At 46.1% G+C, this 16,102-nt stretch overlaps 1 protein-coding gene across 1 annotated transcript in view; it reads left to right on the forward strand.

Moving 5' to 3' along the window:
• The window catches only part of LOC129714255 (sodium channel protein type 4 subunit alpha-like), a 297,253-nt gene that overhangs the window by 116,807 nt on the left and 164,344 nt on the right, over positions 1-16,102 (forward strand). Inside the window, 1 exon segment of the mRNA XM_055663806.1 lies at positions 5,777-5,840. Coding sequence (XP_055519781.1) covers positions 5,777-5,840 — 64 coding nt within the window.

The raw sequence follows: 16,102 nt of genomic DNA on the forward strand, positions 1-16,102 counted from the left end.
CCTAATGCAGGCAAAGTGAATTAGTTAAGGCGGGCAAAACGTTTGGTATGGCCATGGTGGGCCGAAGGGCCGCATTCTATGCTTTGTGATTCCATAATTGTAACTCTCTGTATCAGATAGTTGCTACATCCAAATGTTTATATTACTGAGCAAACAAATCGTTTGACTGAAATTAAATTTCATATTTGCAGAGGGCTTTCTTGTTGCGAGGTAACCAAGCAGGGGGTAAATGTCTTCTTCTTAATTTCTTTTCTCCAAATGGTTGTTGTTGTCTAGGCTAGTATTTATAGTCGCTGTTCCACACCTCCATCCACGGACCGAAACAACCCTGGAAACAAGGAACTGCAGATGCTGGTTAATACACAAAAGGAAAAAAGTGTTGGAGAACTTGTATAGGAAGAGATTACAGATGATGATTCATAGCAAAGATCGACACAAAATGTGGAATAAATCAACTGGTCAGGCAGCATCTCTGGAGAAAAGGTCTTTTTGATCATAAAGACGTTTCGTGTTGGGACTTCTTCAGACTGAGCCACATGAAGTATGGAGGAAATTGAATTGTTTTCTCCAGAGTGTCAAGCAGTTGAGGGATGATAGATGTGTATAAAATGATAGGCAGCATAGGTAGCTTCGACAGTCAGAACCTTTGTCCAGGGGTGGAAATGTCAAAGACTAGAGGGCATAGATTTAAAGTCAGAGGAATAAAGCTTAAATGGGATGTGTGGGGCAGGTTTATTGCACAGAGGGTGATGGGTGCCGGGAACATTGCCAGGGGTGGTGGTGGATGCAGATATGATGGTGACATTTAACAGAACAGGAAGGGATATGGATCACATGCAGGAAGTGGGGATTAGTTGAACTTGGCATCGTGTTGGGCACAGACATTGTGGGCAGAAGGACCTGTTCCTGTGCTGTACTATGTTCTATGTCCTGTGGCAGCTGGGAGAAGGGGCCATTTGGCTTCCTCATCACTGCATTGACCTGTTGTCATTTCTGGGGCTTGACCCCACTATTCTCTCTCTGGTGTCATACCATTTGCTGTATATGTCCGACCCAAAACGCAGGCAGGTGGGACTAGCGTACATGGGGTATGTTGGTCAGAATGGGCAAGTTGGGTGGAGGGGCCTGTTTCCACGCTGTATGACTCTATGACTGGAGGGATATGGGCTAAACGCAGGCAGGTGGGACCAGTGCAGATGGGGCATGTTGGTCGGTGTGGGCTGAAGGGCCTGTGTCCATGCTGGATGACTCTGGTGGGGTGAGTGGGGGGATGGAGAAAGCTGGGAAGGAGGTGGGGGGAGGTTTGCAGTGGGACTGCCGCTGCATTTCTCCTATCATGAGGCTTCTTCACAGTAGCGGGGTTATTTTTGGCCACTCTCTCAGCACAATAGGATCTTTGGCAACCTCCAGTGACATTGCAGCGCTGTGGAACGCTGCTAGAGTGAAGCTTCCGCATTGTGGAGAGTTCGCCCAGTCACGGGTGGGGGGGGGAGGGGGGGGGGGGGGGAGAGAGTAACGCAGAGCTGGGGGAATAAGGGCAGCATGTTGCTCAAGCTAGTTTCGATTAGAGATACAGCGTGGAAACAGGCCCTTTGGCCAACCGTGTCCACACCGACAAGCAATCACCCACTCCTTCTGAGTTTAGTTTAGAGATACACCGTGGAAACAGGCCCTTCGGCCGACCGTGTCTGTGCTCACCACATACATTAGTTCTAACGTACACACGAGCGGCAATTTGTAGAAGCCAATTAATCTTTGTGCCCACGTTTCAGTGAGGTCGGCTTAGGGTGTGAAGAGAGCTGGCTTCAAGCAGGTTGGGGGGGGGAGGGAGGTGGAAGGGGGGGTGGAGGAAAGTGAAGGGGGATGGTATGGTAGAAGGGGGGGGGGGAGGACAAAGAGGGTGGGTGGGGGGTTGGGAGGAGGGGAGTGAGGAGGGAGGTGGGTGTAGGGTGTGGAGGGGGTGGGATGTAGGGGGTTGGAGGATCGAGACGGGGGGGGGGGAGGAGGAGGAGGGTGGTGGGGGGGTTGGGAGGAGGGAAGTGGAGGGGTGGAGCGAGGTTGGGGGGTGTGGGTAGAAGAGGAGGGAGGTGGGTGGAAGGGGGAGGGAGACCCTTTAAAAACAGGTGGACAGCACAGGGCTCTCACTGTAACCAGGCACACAGGTTTACGAGGTAGCAGTTTATGTGTAACCTGTGGTGCTGTGGGAGGGGGGGGGGGGGGAGTAAAAAAAAAGACATTGTTGATTTAGATCCAGTGCGGACATTGTGATTAATGGCCTGACATGTGATGGCCAAAATAAAATCTAAACCCAGAGACACAAAATCCAATTCAACATGTTTTCCCCTGTCCGATAGTTCGAAAAAGACCTTTCCTATTATTTAATATCGTGTGATTTTTGGACAAAACAACTAGTCCAGGATAACGCTGTTGATTTCAGCTGAATAATTGCAGAAGAATGCGCCTTTAATCAGAGTATAAAAATAAGTGCGCTGATCCAAGCAGAGCAGTAGCAGTAGCAGATGTTGAGGACTCATCCATCAGTAAAGCTGTATGATAAATCAATGGAAATACAGCTTAAATTGGAGCCTTATTAAAATGCCCCTTATCTGTTTCCATAGCTGATTGTGACCTGCTTGCTCCCCCATGAAGAGATATCACAATATTGTGATTGTCCCAATATTGTCAAACGCAGACAATTCCCGATAGGATTCGTTTTGATTCCGTTCAAGGGCAAAATGATTGCTGTGACCCTCTTGACCGGAACTCTTTAGGCTGGAGAGGAATGGCGGAGGGGGGGGGGGGGGGGGGGGGGGGGGGGGGGGGGGGCGGAGCGGAGGGGGGGGGGGGGGGGGTGTGTATCAATTACACAAGCACACATGTCAACCATTTGTTTCGCTGAAGACATTAACAATGCACTTCTGCTCAGCAGTTTGCCTCGTGCAAGGAGGCCCTTCAGCCCATCGTGTTCAGGCTGGCTCCGTCGGAAAAAAAAATGTTTAGTTCATCCTGCTTCTGAGCTCTCAGCCGCAGAGGCCTGCAGGTCACTGCTACAGTGCCCATCTGAGTGGAGTTAGGAGGGGTGTTGCTTCCGATACCCCTTTGGACTTTGAGTTCCAGACCCCACTGTGGCTGAGTGGCGAAACACCTTCAAATTGTCCCAAAAACTTCCGTCAATGCTTCCCTGTCACTAATTTAGTTTAGTTTAGAAATACAGCATGGAAACAGGTCCTTCGGCCCATCGAGTCCAGGCCAACCATCGATCACCCGTTCACACTAGTTCCACATTGTTCCACATTCGCACCCACTCCCGACACACTTTTACAGAAGCCAATTAACCAACAAATCTGCATGTCTTTGGGATGTGGGAGCAAACCGGAGCATCCAGGGAAAACCTACGCGGTCACAGGGAGAACGTTTTTACTTTACTAATTTTTGAGATAGTGTGAGGAAACGTGCCCTTAGGCCCAACAAGTCCACGCCGACCAGGAATCACCCATACACTAGTTTTATCCTACACACTATGGATAACTTACAAACCTGCACATCTTTGAGATATGGGAGGAAACCGGAGCACCCAGAGGAAACCCACATGGTCACAGGGAGAAAGTGCAAACTTGGCACAGACAGCACCTGTAGTCAGGATCAAACCCAGGATTCTGGCACCGTGAGGCAGCAACTCTACCACTGTGCCACTGTGCCGCAGTGCTGGGCCACCTACCCAGCAGCAGCTTCCGTTCACTCTGGCTTGGTCTTTGTTGTTACAACCGGGTAGTTATGCTGCTGGGAGGGCCAGGTTCAATCCTGACCTCGAGCGCTGTCCACGTGGAGTTTGCATGTTCTTCCTGTGACCCCGTGGTGCTCCGGTTTCCTCCCCAAAGACATGCAGGAAGGCAGGTGAGTTGGTCGCTGTAGGTTGCCCCTGATGTGTGGGTGAGTGGTCGAATCTGAGGGAAGTGGATGAATGTGACAAATATAATTGCTGATGTCTCCAAACCGTCTCCATTCAAAGAGCTCAGAGAAATCTACAGATCCCAATGCCCTTCACCGTCCGTGATGGTAACTTGGCGCTCCTTCATTCCTTCATTCCTTCCACACATACTCCATTCTCATTCTCCTGTGACTTATTATACTTTTGTATTCTTTGTTCATCCTTTATATTCATTTGTATGTCGGTGAGACCAAGTGTAGACTCGGCGACCATTTCACTGAAGACTTGCACTTGGTCTGCCAAGGTCTACTGGATCTCCTGGTTGCTGACCACATTATCTCCCCTTCCCATTCCCACACCGACCTTTCTGTCCTGGGCCTCCTCCACTGTCAGAGAGAGGCCACACGCAAACTGGAGGAACATCAGCTCATATTCCGTTTGGGCTCACATTCCTCCTTCTCTTTCCCCCTCCCCTCCTGTACCCCCCCCCCCCCCCCCCCCCCCCCCCCCCCCCGCACCTTCCTGTCCCCATCCTCCTCCTACATTCTTTTCACTGGATTCACAATTTCCAACTTCTCAATCCTGTCTCACACCTTCTGCTCTTATCTCCTGCCTTTGTTCCAAATGTCTGCCTATCAAAAATCCTCATTCCCCTATGTCCTGTCATGCTTTGTCCTCTCTCCAGCTTTCTCTCCTCCCCCCCCCCCCCCCCCCCCCCCCCCACTACAATCAATCTGAAGAAGGGCCCCAGCCCGAAGCGTCACCTATCCATGTGCTCCAGAGATGCTGCCTGACACGTTGAATTACTCCAGCATTTTGTGTCTCTTGGACCAACAAGTTTGAACAAGTGTTGTTAATTCTTCCCTTCCCTCCCGCTCCACCCCTTCCCCGGGCACTTTCCCTTGCAACCACAAGAGATGCTACACCTGTCGCTTTACCACCCCCCTCAACTCCATTCAAGGACCCAAGCAGTCGTTCTAGGTGCGACAGAGTTTCACCTGCGCCTCCTCCAACCTCATCTATTGCATTCGCTGCTCTAGATGTCAGCTGATCTACATTGGTGAGACCAAGCGTAGGCTTAGCGATCGTTTCGCCGAACACCTCTGCTCGGTCCGCACTAACCAACCTGATCTCCCGATGGCTCAGTACTTCAACTCCCCATCCCATTCCGTATACGACCTCTCTGTCCTAGGCCTCCTCCACGGCCAGAGTGAGCAACACTGGAAATTGGAGGAACAGCACCACATATTCCGCTTGGGGAGTCTGCATCCTGGTGGCATGAACATTGAATTCTCACAATTCTGGCTCCTCCTCCTCCTTTTCCCTTTCTTATCCCCGCCTCCCCCCCACCCCTTATCAGTCTGAAGAAAGGTTTCGGCCCGAAACGTTGCCGATCTCCTTCGTTCCGTAGATGCTGCTGCACTCGCTGAATTTCTCTAGCATTTTTGTGTACCTTGGGTAATATTTCTGCCTTCTAGTCTGAAGAAGGGTCCCAACCCAATATGTCACTCATCAGTTTTCTCCAGAAATGCTGCCTGACCCGCTGAGTTACTCCAGCACTTTGTGTCTCTCTTCGGAATTAACTAGCATCTGTCATTCCTTTCCACACACGTTCCAATATATTGTTCTGAATCAAATCTAGTTTGATAATCCTGCAGTACAGCACCCCTGGGCCTTTCACTAAATGACGGTATAATATGAAAGAACATTACTACTGTCAGCCCAAATATGCTTTACAAATGACCCAAAGAATTGGATTTGAAAAGCAAATGCTTTTAACTCTTTCCTTTCAGTAAGTCTTCTGTAAAACTGTTTGCTAATATTACCTTTAACTTTGTTAATGTTTAGCAAACCACTATCGGTTGAAAGGTCGCAAGGATCCCTTACTTTGTGGGAACAATACAGATGCGGGGTAAGTAGAATCTACATTATACTAGTCTGTTCACTCACAAGATGATGTTCGGAGGTGGGTCCAGGATAAACCATATTCAGAGAGTGGTGAATCCGTGCAATTCATTGTGGAGGTCAAGTCAATTTTAAGACAGAGTTTGATAGATTCATGATTAGTATGGGTGCCAGGGGTTATGGGGAGAAGGCAGGAGAATTAGGTTGAGAGGGAAAGATAGATCAGTCATGATGGGATGGGGGAGTTGACTCGAGGGGCCGAATGGCATATTCTGCTCCTATCACTTATGAACTTTGAGCTGAAATGTCATCTGCTGTCAGTCACAAAACAGAACATGCTGGAAACACTCGGCAGGTCAGGCAGCATCTGTGGAAAGAGGAACAGGGTGACACAGTGGCGCAGAGGTAGAGTTGCTGCCTTACAGCACCAGAGCCTCGGGTTCGATCCGGGTTCGATCCTGACTACGGGTGATGTCTGTACGGAGGTTGTACTTTCTTCCTGTGAGCATGTGCGTGTTCCCCGGGTGCTCCGGTTTCTTCCCACACTCCAAGATTTGTAGGTTAATTGGCTTCAATAAAATTGTAAATTGTCCCTAGTGTGTAGTGTACGGGGTGATCGCTGGTCGGAGCAGGCTCAGTGGGCTGAAGGGGGCTGTTTCTGCCCTGTATATCTCTAAAGTCTAAAGTAGAAACAAAGTCAATACTTCAGGTCAAAATATCAATTTTAGGTCTTTGTCATGAATAGCTATGTTTATATCTCTTTGCCAGAGCTGATGAAGAGTATTTGACCTTAAATTTTAGCCTCAACAAAAACTGCCTGACCTGCTGAATATTACCAACAAGGGCCTCTACAACCTCTTCAGATGCCTTGCAATCTATCCTAAAGTGGACTACTCAGGGTTAACACTGAGGTCCGACCACAAATTATTAAAGTTCAGCTTGATTTCATAGCTTGTGTTACATTTCTCTTGACAATATTAAAATCATAACTATATAACTATGACTATTTAACTATGATAACTGATTTAATATAAATCTGACTATATAACCATAACTATATAATTCTCTGACCCAATATAACTATGATTCTATATAACTGTATGATTCTACTTTTGTTTGTTTTGAATTTTCATTCAAACCATGAGTACTTTGGTGTGTTTTTGGAAGAAAATAGCATGTTTGAAGTAATCAAAATGTTTAATTTAAGTTGGCATAAGACGCCAAATGCTCAGCAGGTCAGGCAGCAGCTGTGGAGAGAGAAGGATGAGGTGTTTCAGGCGGATGACTGTAGCAAAGATTAGAGATGTAACAGACTGAGTATTTCCAGCATGGCCTCTTTTATTTCAGCATCTACACCACTCCAGAGGCCTTGCAATCCTTCCAAAACGGGACTATTCGGGGTTAACACTGAGGCCCAACCAAAAACTTTGTTAAAGTTCAACTTGATTAAATAGCTTGAGTGTCTAATTTAAGTGAACTGCTGCCTCACAGCGCCGGAGATGGGTGCTGACCTCGGATGCTGTCTTTGTATGAAGTTTACATGTTCTCACTGTGACTACGTAGGTTTCCTATGGGTGTTCCGCTTTCCTCCGCAAAGACGTGGGGGTTTGTAGGTTAATTTGGTGTCAGTTTTAGAGTCACAGCATGGACCAGTCCGACCAGTGATCACCCATACACTAGTTCTATTCTGCACACTAAGGACAATTTACAAAAGTTAATGAACCTACAAAGCTCTACGTCTTTGAGGGAATGAGGGAGGAAAACGGAGCACCTGGAGAAAACCCACATGGTCACAGGGAGAATGTACAACCTCTGTACAGGCAGCATCCATAGTCAGGATTGAACCTGGGTCTCTGGCGCTGTCAGGCAACAACACTACTGCTGTGCCGCTGTGCTACCTTAATTGGCCTCTGTAAAATTCCGCCGAGCATGGAGGGAGGGAGGGAGTGGGTGCGAAAGTAGGATAACATAGAACTAGTGTGAATCGGTGATCGATGGTCAGTATGGACACAGTGGGCTGAGTGGCCTGTTTCCATGCTGTAACTCTAAACTCTATCAGATATTCCTACCTAATTAGCTCTTCATTTGCCTTGATTGATTGGTCTTGACCCCTTCAAAGATTTGCAAACACACACCCAACATTCATCTTTTCTAGCAAAGATTTCCCTTACCCCCCTACTCCACCACACCCCCCCCCCCCCCGCCCCGCCCACCACCCCCACCCCTTCCACTCTCTACCTCACTCCCTCCTGCCCTTTACACACAAGCGGCAAGTAAAAATCTGCACGCAATTTGGTTGGGATGGCCTGCAAAATGTCATTGAAGATATTGAATAATGATGTGTTGAATGTGTGAATGGGACATTTGTCAGCAGTTGGAGAAGAATCTACAAATAAACTAAGCTGCTGAGATGTGCGGAGAATTAAATGGGATTAGTGTAAATTTAATGTTGGCATGGATTCATTGGGCCAAAGGGCCTATTTCTGTGCTGTATAACTCTATGACTATATAACTCTATGACCATGTAACTCTCACTCTATATTACTTTATGACTGCACAACTGATTGCATAACTCTTTAACTATATAACTATGACAATATAACAATGACCTCATAATCTATGACTTTATAACTCTGACCATATAACCATGACTCTATATAACTGACTCCATATAGCTCTATGATTCTATACAATTATATAATTCTCTATAACTATGACTCAATATAAATCCATGACTATATAATAATGTTATTCTGTATAACTATGATCCTATATTACTCTCTCATTCTCATTAACTATGACAAATATAACTCTTCTATATAAATATGATTCTATATAACTATGACTACTATATATAATTCTGACTCGTTATAACTGATTCTCTATAACTACATAATTCTCTTACTGTATAACTCGATGACGATATAACTCTGATAATGTAATTCAATGACTCAATATAACTCTTCTATATAAATATGATTCTATATAACTATGACTACTGTATATAATTCTGACTCGTTATAACTGATTCAACACTGATTCTCTATAACTCCATAATTCTCTGACTGTATAACTCTATGACGATATAACTCTGATAATGTAATTCAATGCCTCAATATAACTTCTGCTATATTACTCTACATAATTCTATGACAATATAACTGATTCGATATAACTACATAATTCTATGACTCAACATACCTCTATGACTATATAACTAAGATTCTATATATCTCCATGACTATATAACTATGAAACTATGACTATATAATTCCGTGTCTCAATATAATTCAATGATTCTATATAACTGACTATAAAACTATAACTATATAGCCTTAATTTTATGTAGCTATGACAATATAATTCTAGGTCTATGTAACTATGATTATATAATTCTATGACTTGAAGCAACTTTATGATTCTATATAACTCTATGATTATAAATTCTGGACTTTATAACTATGTTGATATAATTTTATGACTCGATATAACTCCATGATTCTAGTCAAGTCAAGTCACATTTATTTATATAGCACATTTAAAAAACAACTCTCGTTGGCCAAAGTGCTTTACATTTGTTATAAGAATAGTATAAACAAACAAACTACATACAATATATACATGTAGCCCTCGCTCGGTGGACGTCAGGAAAGGCTTGGGAGTATAGATAAGATTTTAGTCTTGACTTAAAGGAGTCGATGGAGGGGGCAGTTTTGATGGGAAGGGGGATGCTGTTCCACAGTCTAGGAGCTGCAACCGCAAAGGCACGGTCACCCCTAAGCTTATGCCTAGACCGCGGGATATTCAGCAGCCCCAAGTCGGCCGATCTGAGGGACCTGGAGGTGGAGTGGTGGGTGAGAAGACTTTTAATGTAGGAGGGGGCAAGCCCATTGAGGGCTTTGAGGACATAGAGGAAGGTCTTGAAATGTATACGGAACCGCACAGGGAGCCAGTGGAGAGAGGCCAGAATCAGGGCGATGTGGTCCCTTTTTCGGTTGCCCATCAGGAGTCTCGCTGCGGCGTTTTGGACCAGTTGCAGGCGGGACAGGGAAGATTGGCTGATGCCAGTGTAAAGAGAGTTGCAGTAATCTAGGCGGGAGGAGATAAATGTGTGGATGATCTTTTCGAGGTCATCAAAGTGAAGGAATTGTTTTGGAGGAAGTGGAGGATTCTACATTACTTTTGTTTTTTTTGGATTTTCATTTCTAGCCAGGAAGTAGTTTGGTGTGCTTTTGGAAGAAAATAACATTGTTGAAGTAAACAAAATGTTTAATTTAAGGTAGAATAAAACTCCAAATGCTCCGCAGGTCAGGCAGCAGCTGTGGACATAGAAGGAGGTGTTTCAGGTGGACAGCCGATTGTAAGGAGTAGTAAAGGTTAGAGATGTGACATACTTTAAGCGAGTGAAGGAGAAGGGAGATGGGATGCCCGTGACAGGCGGTACAATGGTGCAGGTGGTAGAGCCGCTTCCTTGGGCAAGCTCCCACTTGCCAAAGTCATTCGGCCAGAAGAGACTCAGTGGGCTAAAGCGCCTGTTTCTATGCTCAATCTCCAAACTAAACTAAACTATACATCTTTGCCTCATGTAATATTATGAGAGGCATAGATAAGGTAGATAGTGACAATATTTTATTCCCCCCCCCATGGTAGGGATATCAAAAACCAAGAGGTCATGGGTTAAGGAAGATGTTTTAAAGGATAGTTGAGGGTAAATTTCTTACAGTGTTGTTGATGCCTGGAGCATGCTACCCGAGGAGGTGCTGGAATCAGATATGATCACTACATTTAAGAGGCATTTGGCCAGACATTTAAATAGGCCAGGAATAGAAGGATACAGTCCTTGTGCAGGCAAATGGGATTAGCATAGATGTGAGCAGTAATGTGAACACAGACCTGATGGGATGGAGGGCCTGCATCTGTGCTGTATGATTGTATGATGACATTGTAATAGGGTTCAATCTAGACATTGGGTATAAGATCTCACAGTCTGAAAATCACAGATAGTCATAGAGTCAGGACAGAATCAGGACCTTCCTCCCAACTTGCCCATGCTGACCACAAGATGTGGCAAAGTGGCACAGCGGTAGAGTTGCTGCCTTACAGCGCCAGAGACCCGGGTTCCACCCTGACTACGGGATGCTGTCTGTATGGAGTCTGCACGTTCTCCCCGTGACCTGCTTGGGTTTTCTCCGGGAACTCCGGTTTCCTCCCACACTCCAAAGTCACACAGGTTTGTAGGCTAATTGGTTTGGTATAATTGTAAATGATCCCTAGTGTGTGTAGGATAGTGTTTGTGTGTGGGGATCACTGGTCGGCACAGACTGAGTGGACCAAAGGGCCTGTTTCCACACTGTATCTCTAAACTAAACTAAACTAAAAATTAACGATGTCCCATCTACACTAGTCCCACCTGCTTGAATTTGACCCATATCTCTTTATACTGTTCCTATCCATGTGCCTGTCCAAATGTCTTTAAAATGCTGTTAGATCACCTGCCTCAACTAACTCCTCTGGCAGCTCGTTCCATATGTGTAGGATATGCTGGTTTACACCAAATATAGACACTAGAGTCAAGAGTCAAGAGAGAGTCAAGAGTCAATTTAATTGTCATTTGGACCCCTAGAGGTCCAAACGAAATGCCGTTTCTGCAGCCATACATTACACACGAATAGACCCAGACACAACATAATTACATTTTACATAAACATCCATCACATAGCTGTGATGGAAGGCCAAAAAAAACTTCCATCCCTCCCTGTGACTAAATGAATGAACTGCAGAGGTTACACAGAAAAGCTGGAGAAACTCAGCGGGTGCAGCAGCATCTATGGAGCGAAGGAAATAGGCAACGTTTCGGGCCGAAACCCTTCTTCAGACGCTGAGGACTGCAGATGCTGGTTTACACCGAATATGGCCATTAAATGCTGGAGTAACCCAGCGGGACAGGCAGCATCTGTGAAGAGAAGGAATGGGTGACGTTTTGGGTCGAGACCGAACTAGCTGAAGAAGGGTCTCGACATCACCCATTCCTTCTCTCCGGAGATGCTGCTTGACCCGCTGAGTTACTCCAGCATTTTGTGTCAAGCACGTTCCATACACCTGCACCCACTGTGTGGAAAAAGTTGCCCCTGAGGTCTGTATTAAATCTTTCCCCTCTTTCTTTAAACCCATGTCCTCTGGTTCTTTATTCCCTTGCTCTTGGTAGAAGACTGTGCTTTCACTCCATCTATTCATTAAAGAAGAATAGAGAATGAAGAATAAGAATGGAGTCTTGAAGAGTGAAGAATAATGGAGAATGCAAGTTGTTCATTCACTTACGAGGTTTGAATGTCCTTGTCCATCCATTGCCATCATTACAAGGACCTGCAAGGATACCTTATGAAATATCACTTCAATTTATCCATCCCTTCACAGCTTTCCAAATTGCCCTCAGAACAAATGCTGGAAACACTCAGCAGGTCAGGCAGCATCAGCGGGGAGAAGAGCAAGAATTAATAATTCACATTGAAGACCTTTGAGGATGGGGTGGCACAACCTGTAGAGCCTCTGTCTCACAGCACCTAGACCTGTGTTCCATTGTGACCTCGGGTACTGTAATTGTGGAGTTTGCACGTTCTCCCTGTGACTGTTGGATTTCCTCCGGCTGCTCTGTTTTCCTCCTACATCCCAAAGACATGCAGGTTTGGAGATTAATCGACCTCTGTAAATTTCCCCTAGTGTGTAGGGAGTGGATGTGAAAGTGGGATTACATAGAACTAGTGTGAATGGATGATCGATGGCCAGTGTGGAACCGGTGGGCCGAAGGGCCTGTTTTCATGATGTATCATTCAATTCAACTCCACTCCTTTGACCTAAAGTATTATCGCTTTCTCTTTCCAAGATGCTGAGTTTTCCCCAGCATGGAGACAGGCCCTTTGGCCCAACAGGTCCACACTGGCCATCGATCACCCGTTCACACTGGTTCTATGTAATCCCACTTTCACATCCACTCCCTGCACACTAGGGGAACAGACTTTGACAAACACTCCCCATCTACACTAGTCCCACCAGTCTGTGTTTAGCCCATATCCCTCTAAACCTACTCTAACCATGTACCTGTCTAAATGCGTCGGTGCAGAAATTCTGGACAGCTCACACGATTAATTCAATAACCGCTGTGGCAGGCTGTAATATAAAACATTCATCAATGTGAGGAGCTGTTTGGGACATCGTTTATGGCAAAAGACTGCGAAATGTGGCCCTCTGATTTTGTGAAGTACCAAAAGAATGGTGCGTTAGTCAGGGCCAATTCGGTAACAGCCAGCGTTGATCGATACCTGAGCTAATTAGCCTTGCACGTCTAATGTAATAATATTTGCAGAGTATTGATTAAAGTCTGACTTCACTCAACAACCCGGCAAGGCCTAGATTGTAGCTGAGAGCCTTCCCGTAGTTAATGTCGAGGTTTCCTCTCTCTTTATGGACCGGAGTGTTTTCTCCTCACCATTGTTACCTGTGCGGGCAGTGAACGCACTCAAAGTAATCTTAATAAACAACGGGCGCCCGACTGCCGTTGCCATGGCGACAGAAGCCACCTTCATCCTGGCAATGATTATGGCCTGTGTAATCTGTCGGTAATGCAGAAAGGGGAAAAAACAGATTCTTATCACATCCACCTCAGTTTGCACTTTCTGTGTTCATAGTGTTTTGATTCACTGTATCCTAAAGGGCCTGTCCCACTTACGTGTCCTTGGTACGCAATTTACGCGACCTCGTGGTCGCATTGAGTCGAGACGGTCCCGCGAAGGTCGGGCGCGATTACATGCGTACGCACAGCCGTCTGGGGCGCGTGACGTCATTTGAAGATGGACACAACGCTGGAGTAACTCAGCGGGCCCGGCAGCATCTCTGGAGAGAAGCAATGGGTGACGTTTAGTGTCGAGACCCTTCTTCAGTCTGAAAAGAAGAGTCCTGACCCGAAACGTCACCCATTGTTTCTCTCCAGAGATGCTGCCGGTCCCGCTGAGTTACTCCTGCAATTTGTGTCTATCTTCAATTTTCTTGGCCCCGCTCTGGGAGTAGGAGTGGGGTCGGATCTGGATCCGCAACGGCCGTGAGCCCCAGGCCGAGTTTGGCGATCGTTTTGCTTCTGCTGCTGTTGGAGGTGAGACGTTGCGTCCCGCCAGGGTCTTGGGCCTGTCCCACTTTGGCCGTCAGTTGATGCGCAAATATTTTGTTTGCTATAAAAATTTCGGAGCCCCATGCGATGTCGCGCACAACTACATACCCCTCCGCGCTTCTCAGTGGGACCGGCCCCGTGAGGCCATACGATGCCCGTGCGCCTCAACGCGACCACGAGGTCGCGTAGTTTGTGTGCCAAGGACACGTAAGTGGGACAGGCCCTTAATGGAGAAGTAGTTTCTGCACTGATATCTGTTTTAAGCAGTTAGGTGGGAAAGCATATTTCGAGGTCTGCCCTGATTTTACATGCGATTAGATTTAAGTCTAAAGTGCTGGAGTAACTCAGTCTTTTTTTTATAAAGGAACATAAAGGAACAGTTTTGGTCCCCTAATTTGAGGAAGGACATTCTTACTATTGAGGGAGTGTAGCGTAGGTTTACAAGGTTAATTCCCAGGATGGCGGGACTGTCATATGCTGAGAGAATGGAGCAGCTGCGTTTGTACACTCTGGAGTTTAGAAGGATGAGAGGAGATCTAATTGAAACATATAAGATTGTTAAGGGTTTGGACACGCTAGAGGCAGGAAACATGTTCCCGATGTTGGGGGAGTCCAGAACCAGGGGCCACAGTTTAAGAATAAGGAATAAGCCATTTAGAACTGAGACAAGGAAACACTTTTTCTCACAGAGAGTGGTGGGTCTGTGGAATTCTCTGCCTCAGAGGGCGGTGGAGGCAGGTTCTCTGGATGCTTTCAAGAGAGAGCTAGATAGGGATCTTAAAAATAGCGGAGTCAGAGGATATGGGGAGAAGGCAGGAATGGGGTACTGATTGGGGATGATCAGCCATGATCACATTGAATGGCGGTGCTGGCTCAAAGGGCCGAATGGCCTACTACTGCATCTATTGTCTATCTGCAGTTCCTTGTGTCTCTAGATTTAAGAATCTCCCATCTCTTTGTGGACCGTGGTTGAAACTGCATCGTATGTCATAGACTCATACAGCTTGAAACAGGCCCTTCAGCTTAAATTGTCCATGCCGACCAACATGCCCCATCTACACTAGTCACATCTGCATGCATTTGGCCCTTATCTTTCTAAATCTATCCGATCCACTACACGTCTAAATGTTGTTTAAACATTGTGATAGTATTGGCTTCAACTCCTCTGGCAGCTCATTCCATATATCCACCACTGTTGAACCTTTCCCCATCACCCTAAACCTCTGTCCTCTGGTTTTTGGTTCCCCTACCCTGGGTTAAAGACTGTGAATGTACCCTATCTATTCCCCTCATGATCTTATACACCTCTATAAGATCACCTCTCAGCCTCCTGCGCTCCAAGGAATAAAGATCTCCTGCTCAACCTCTCCCTACAGCTCAGGCCCTTGAGTCCTGGCAACATCCTCGTCAATCTTCTGTGCACCCCTTCCAGCTAAACAACATCGTTCCTTAACAGGTTGACCAAAACTGAATACTCCAAGCGTGGCCTCACCAATGCTTTGTATTACTGTAATATAACCTCCCAACTTCTGTATTCAATACTCTGACTGATCAATGTGCCGAAAGCCTTCTTGGCCACCCTATCTACCTGTGACGTCAATTTCAAGAAACTGCGTACCTGCACTCCTAGATTCCTCTGCTCTACAACACTCCCTACCTATCACTATGTAGGTCCTGCCATGGTTTGACTTCCCCAAATGTTTTACGTAACACTTATCTGTATTAACCTCCATTAACGACTCCTCAGCCCATCTGCCTAATGGATCAAGATCCTGCTGCAGTTTCTGATAAGCATCTTTGGTATGTACAATGCCACCCACTTTCATGTAACCTGCAAACTTGCTAATTATGTCTTGTACATTCCAGATCTATTTGCTCCGTTTGGGTCCTTTTTCTTTGCAAATGTCTGCTGATCTTGGCCACCTTAGCTCTCCTTACAACGACTTCCCGTAGCTTTTGGTAGAGAGAGTTCCAAACTTCTGTTGTGTGAAAATGTACACTTGCTCACTTTCTCCTTGAATTATCTGAGTCCAGGTCTTTAGACTTTACTTTAGAGATACAGCGTGGAAACAGACCCTTCGGCACACCAAGTCCCTGCCAACCAGCGATCA

The sequence above is a fragment of the Leucoraja erinacea genome, chromosome 2, assembly GCF_028641065.1.
Source record: "Leucoraja erinacea ecotype New England chromosome 2, Leri_hhj_1, whole genome shotgun sequence".
In the NCBI taxonomy this organism is placed as follows: domain Eukaryota; kingdom Metazoa; phylum Chordata; class Chondrichthyes; order Rajiformes; family Rajidae; genus Leucoraja; species Leucoraja erinaceus.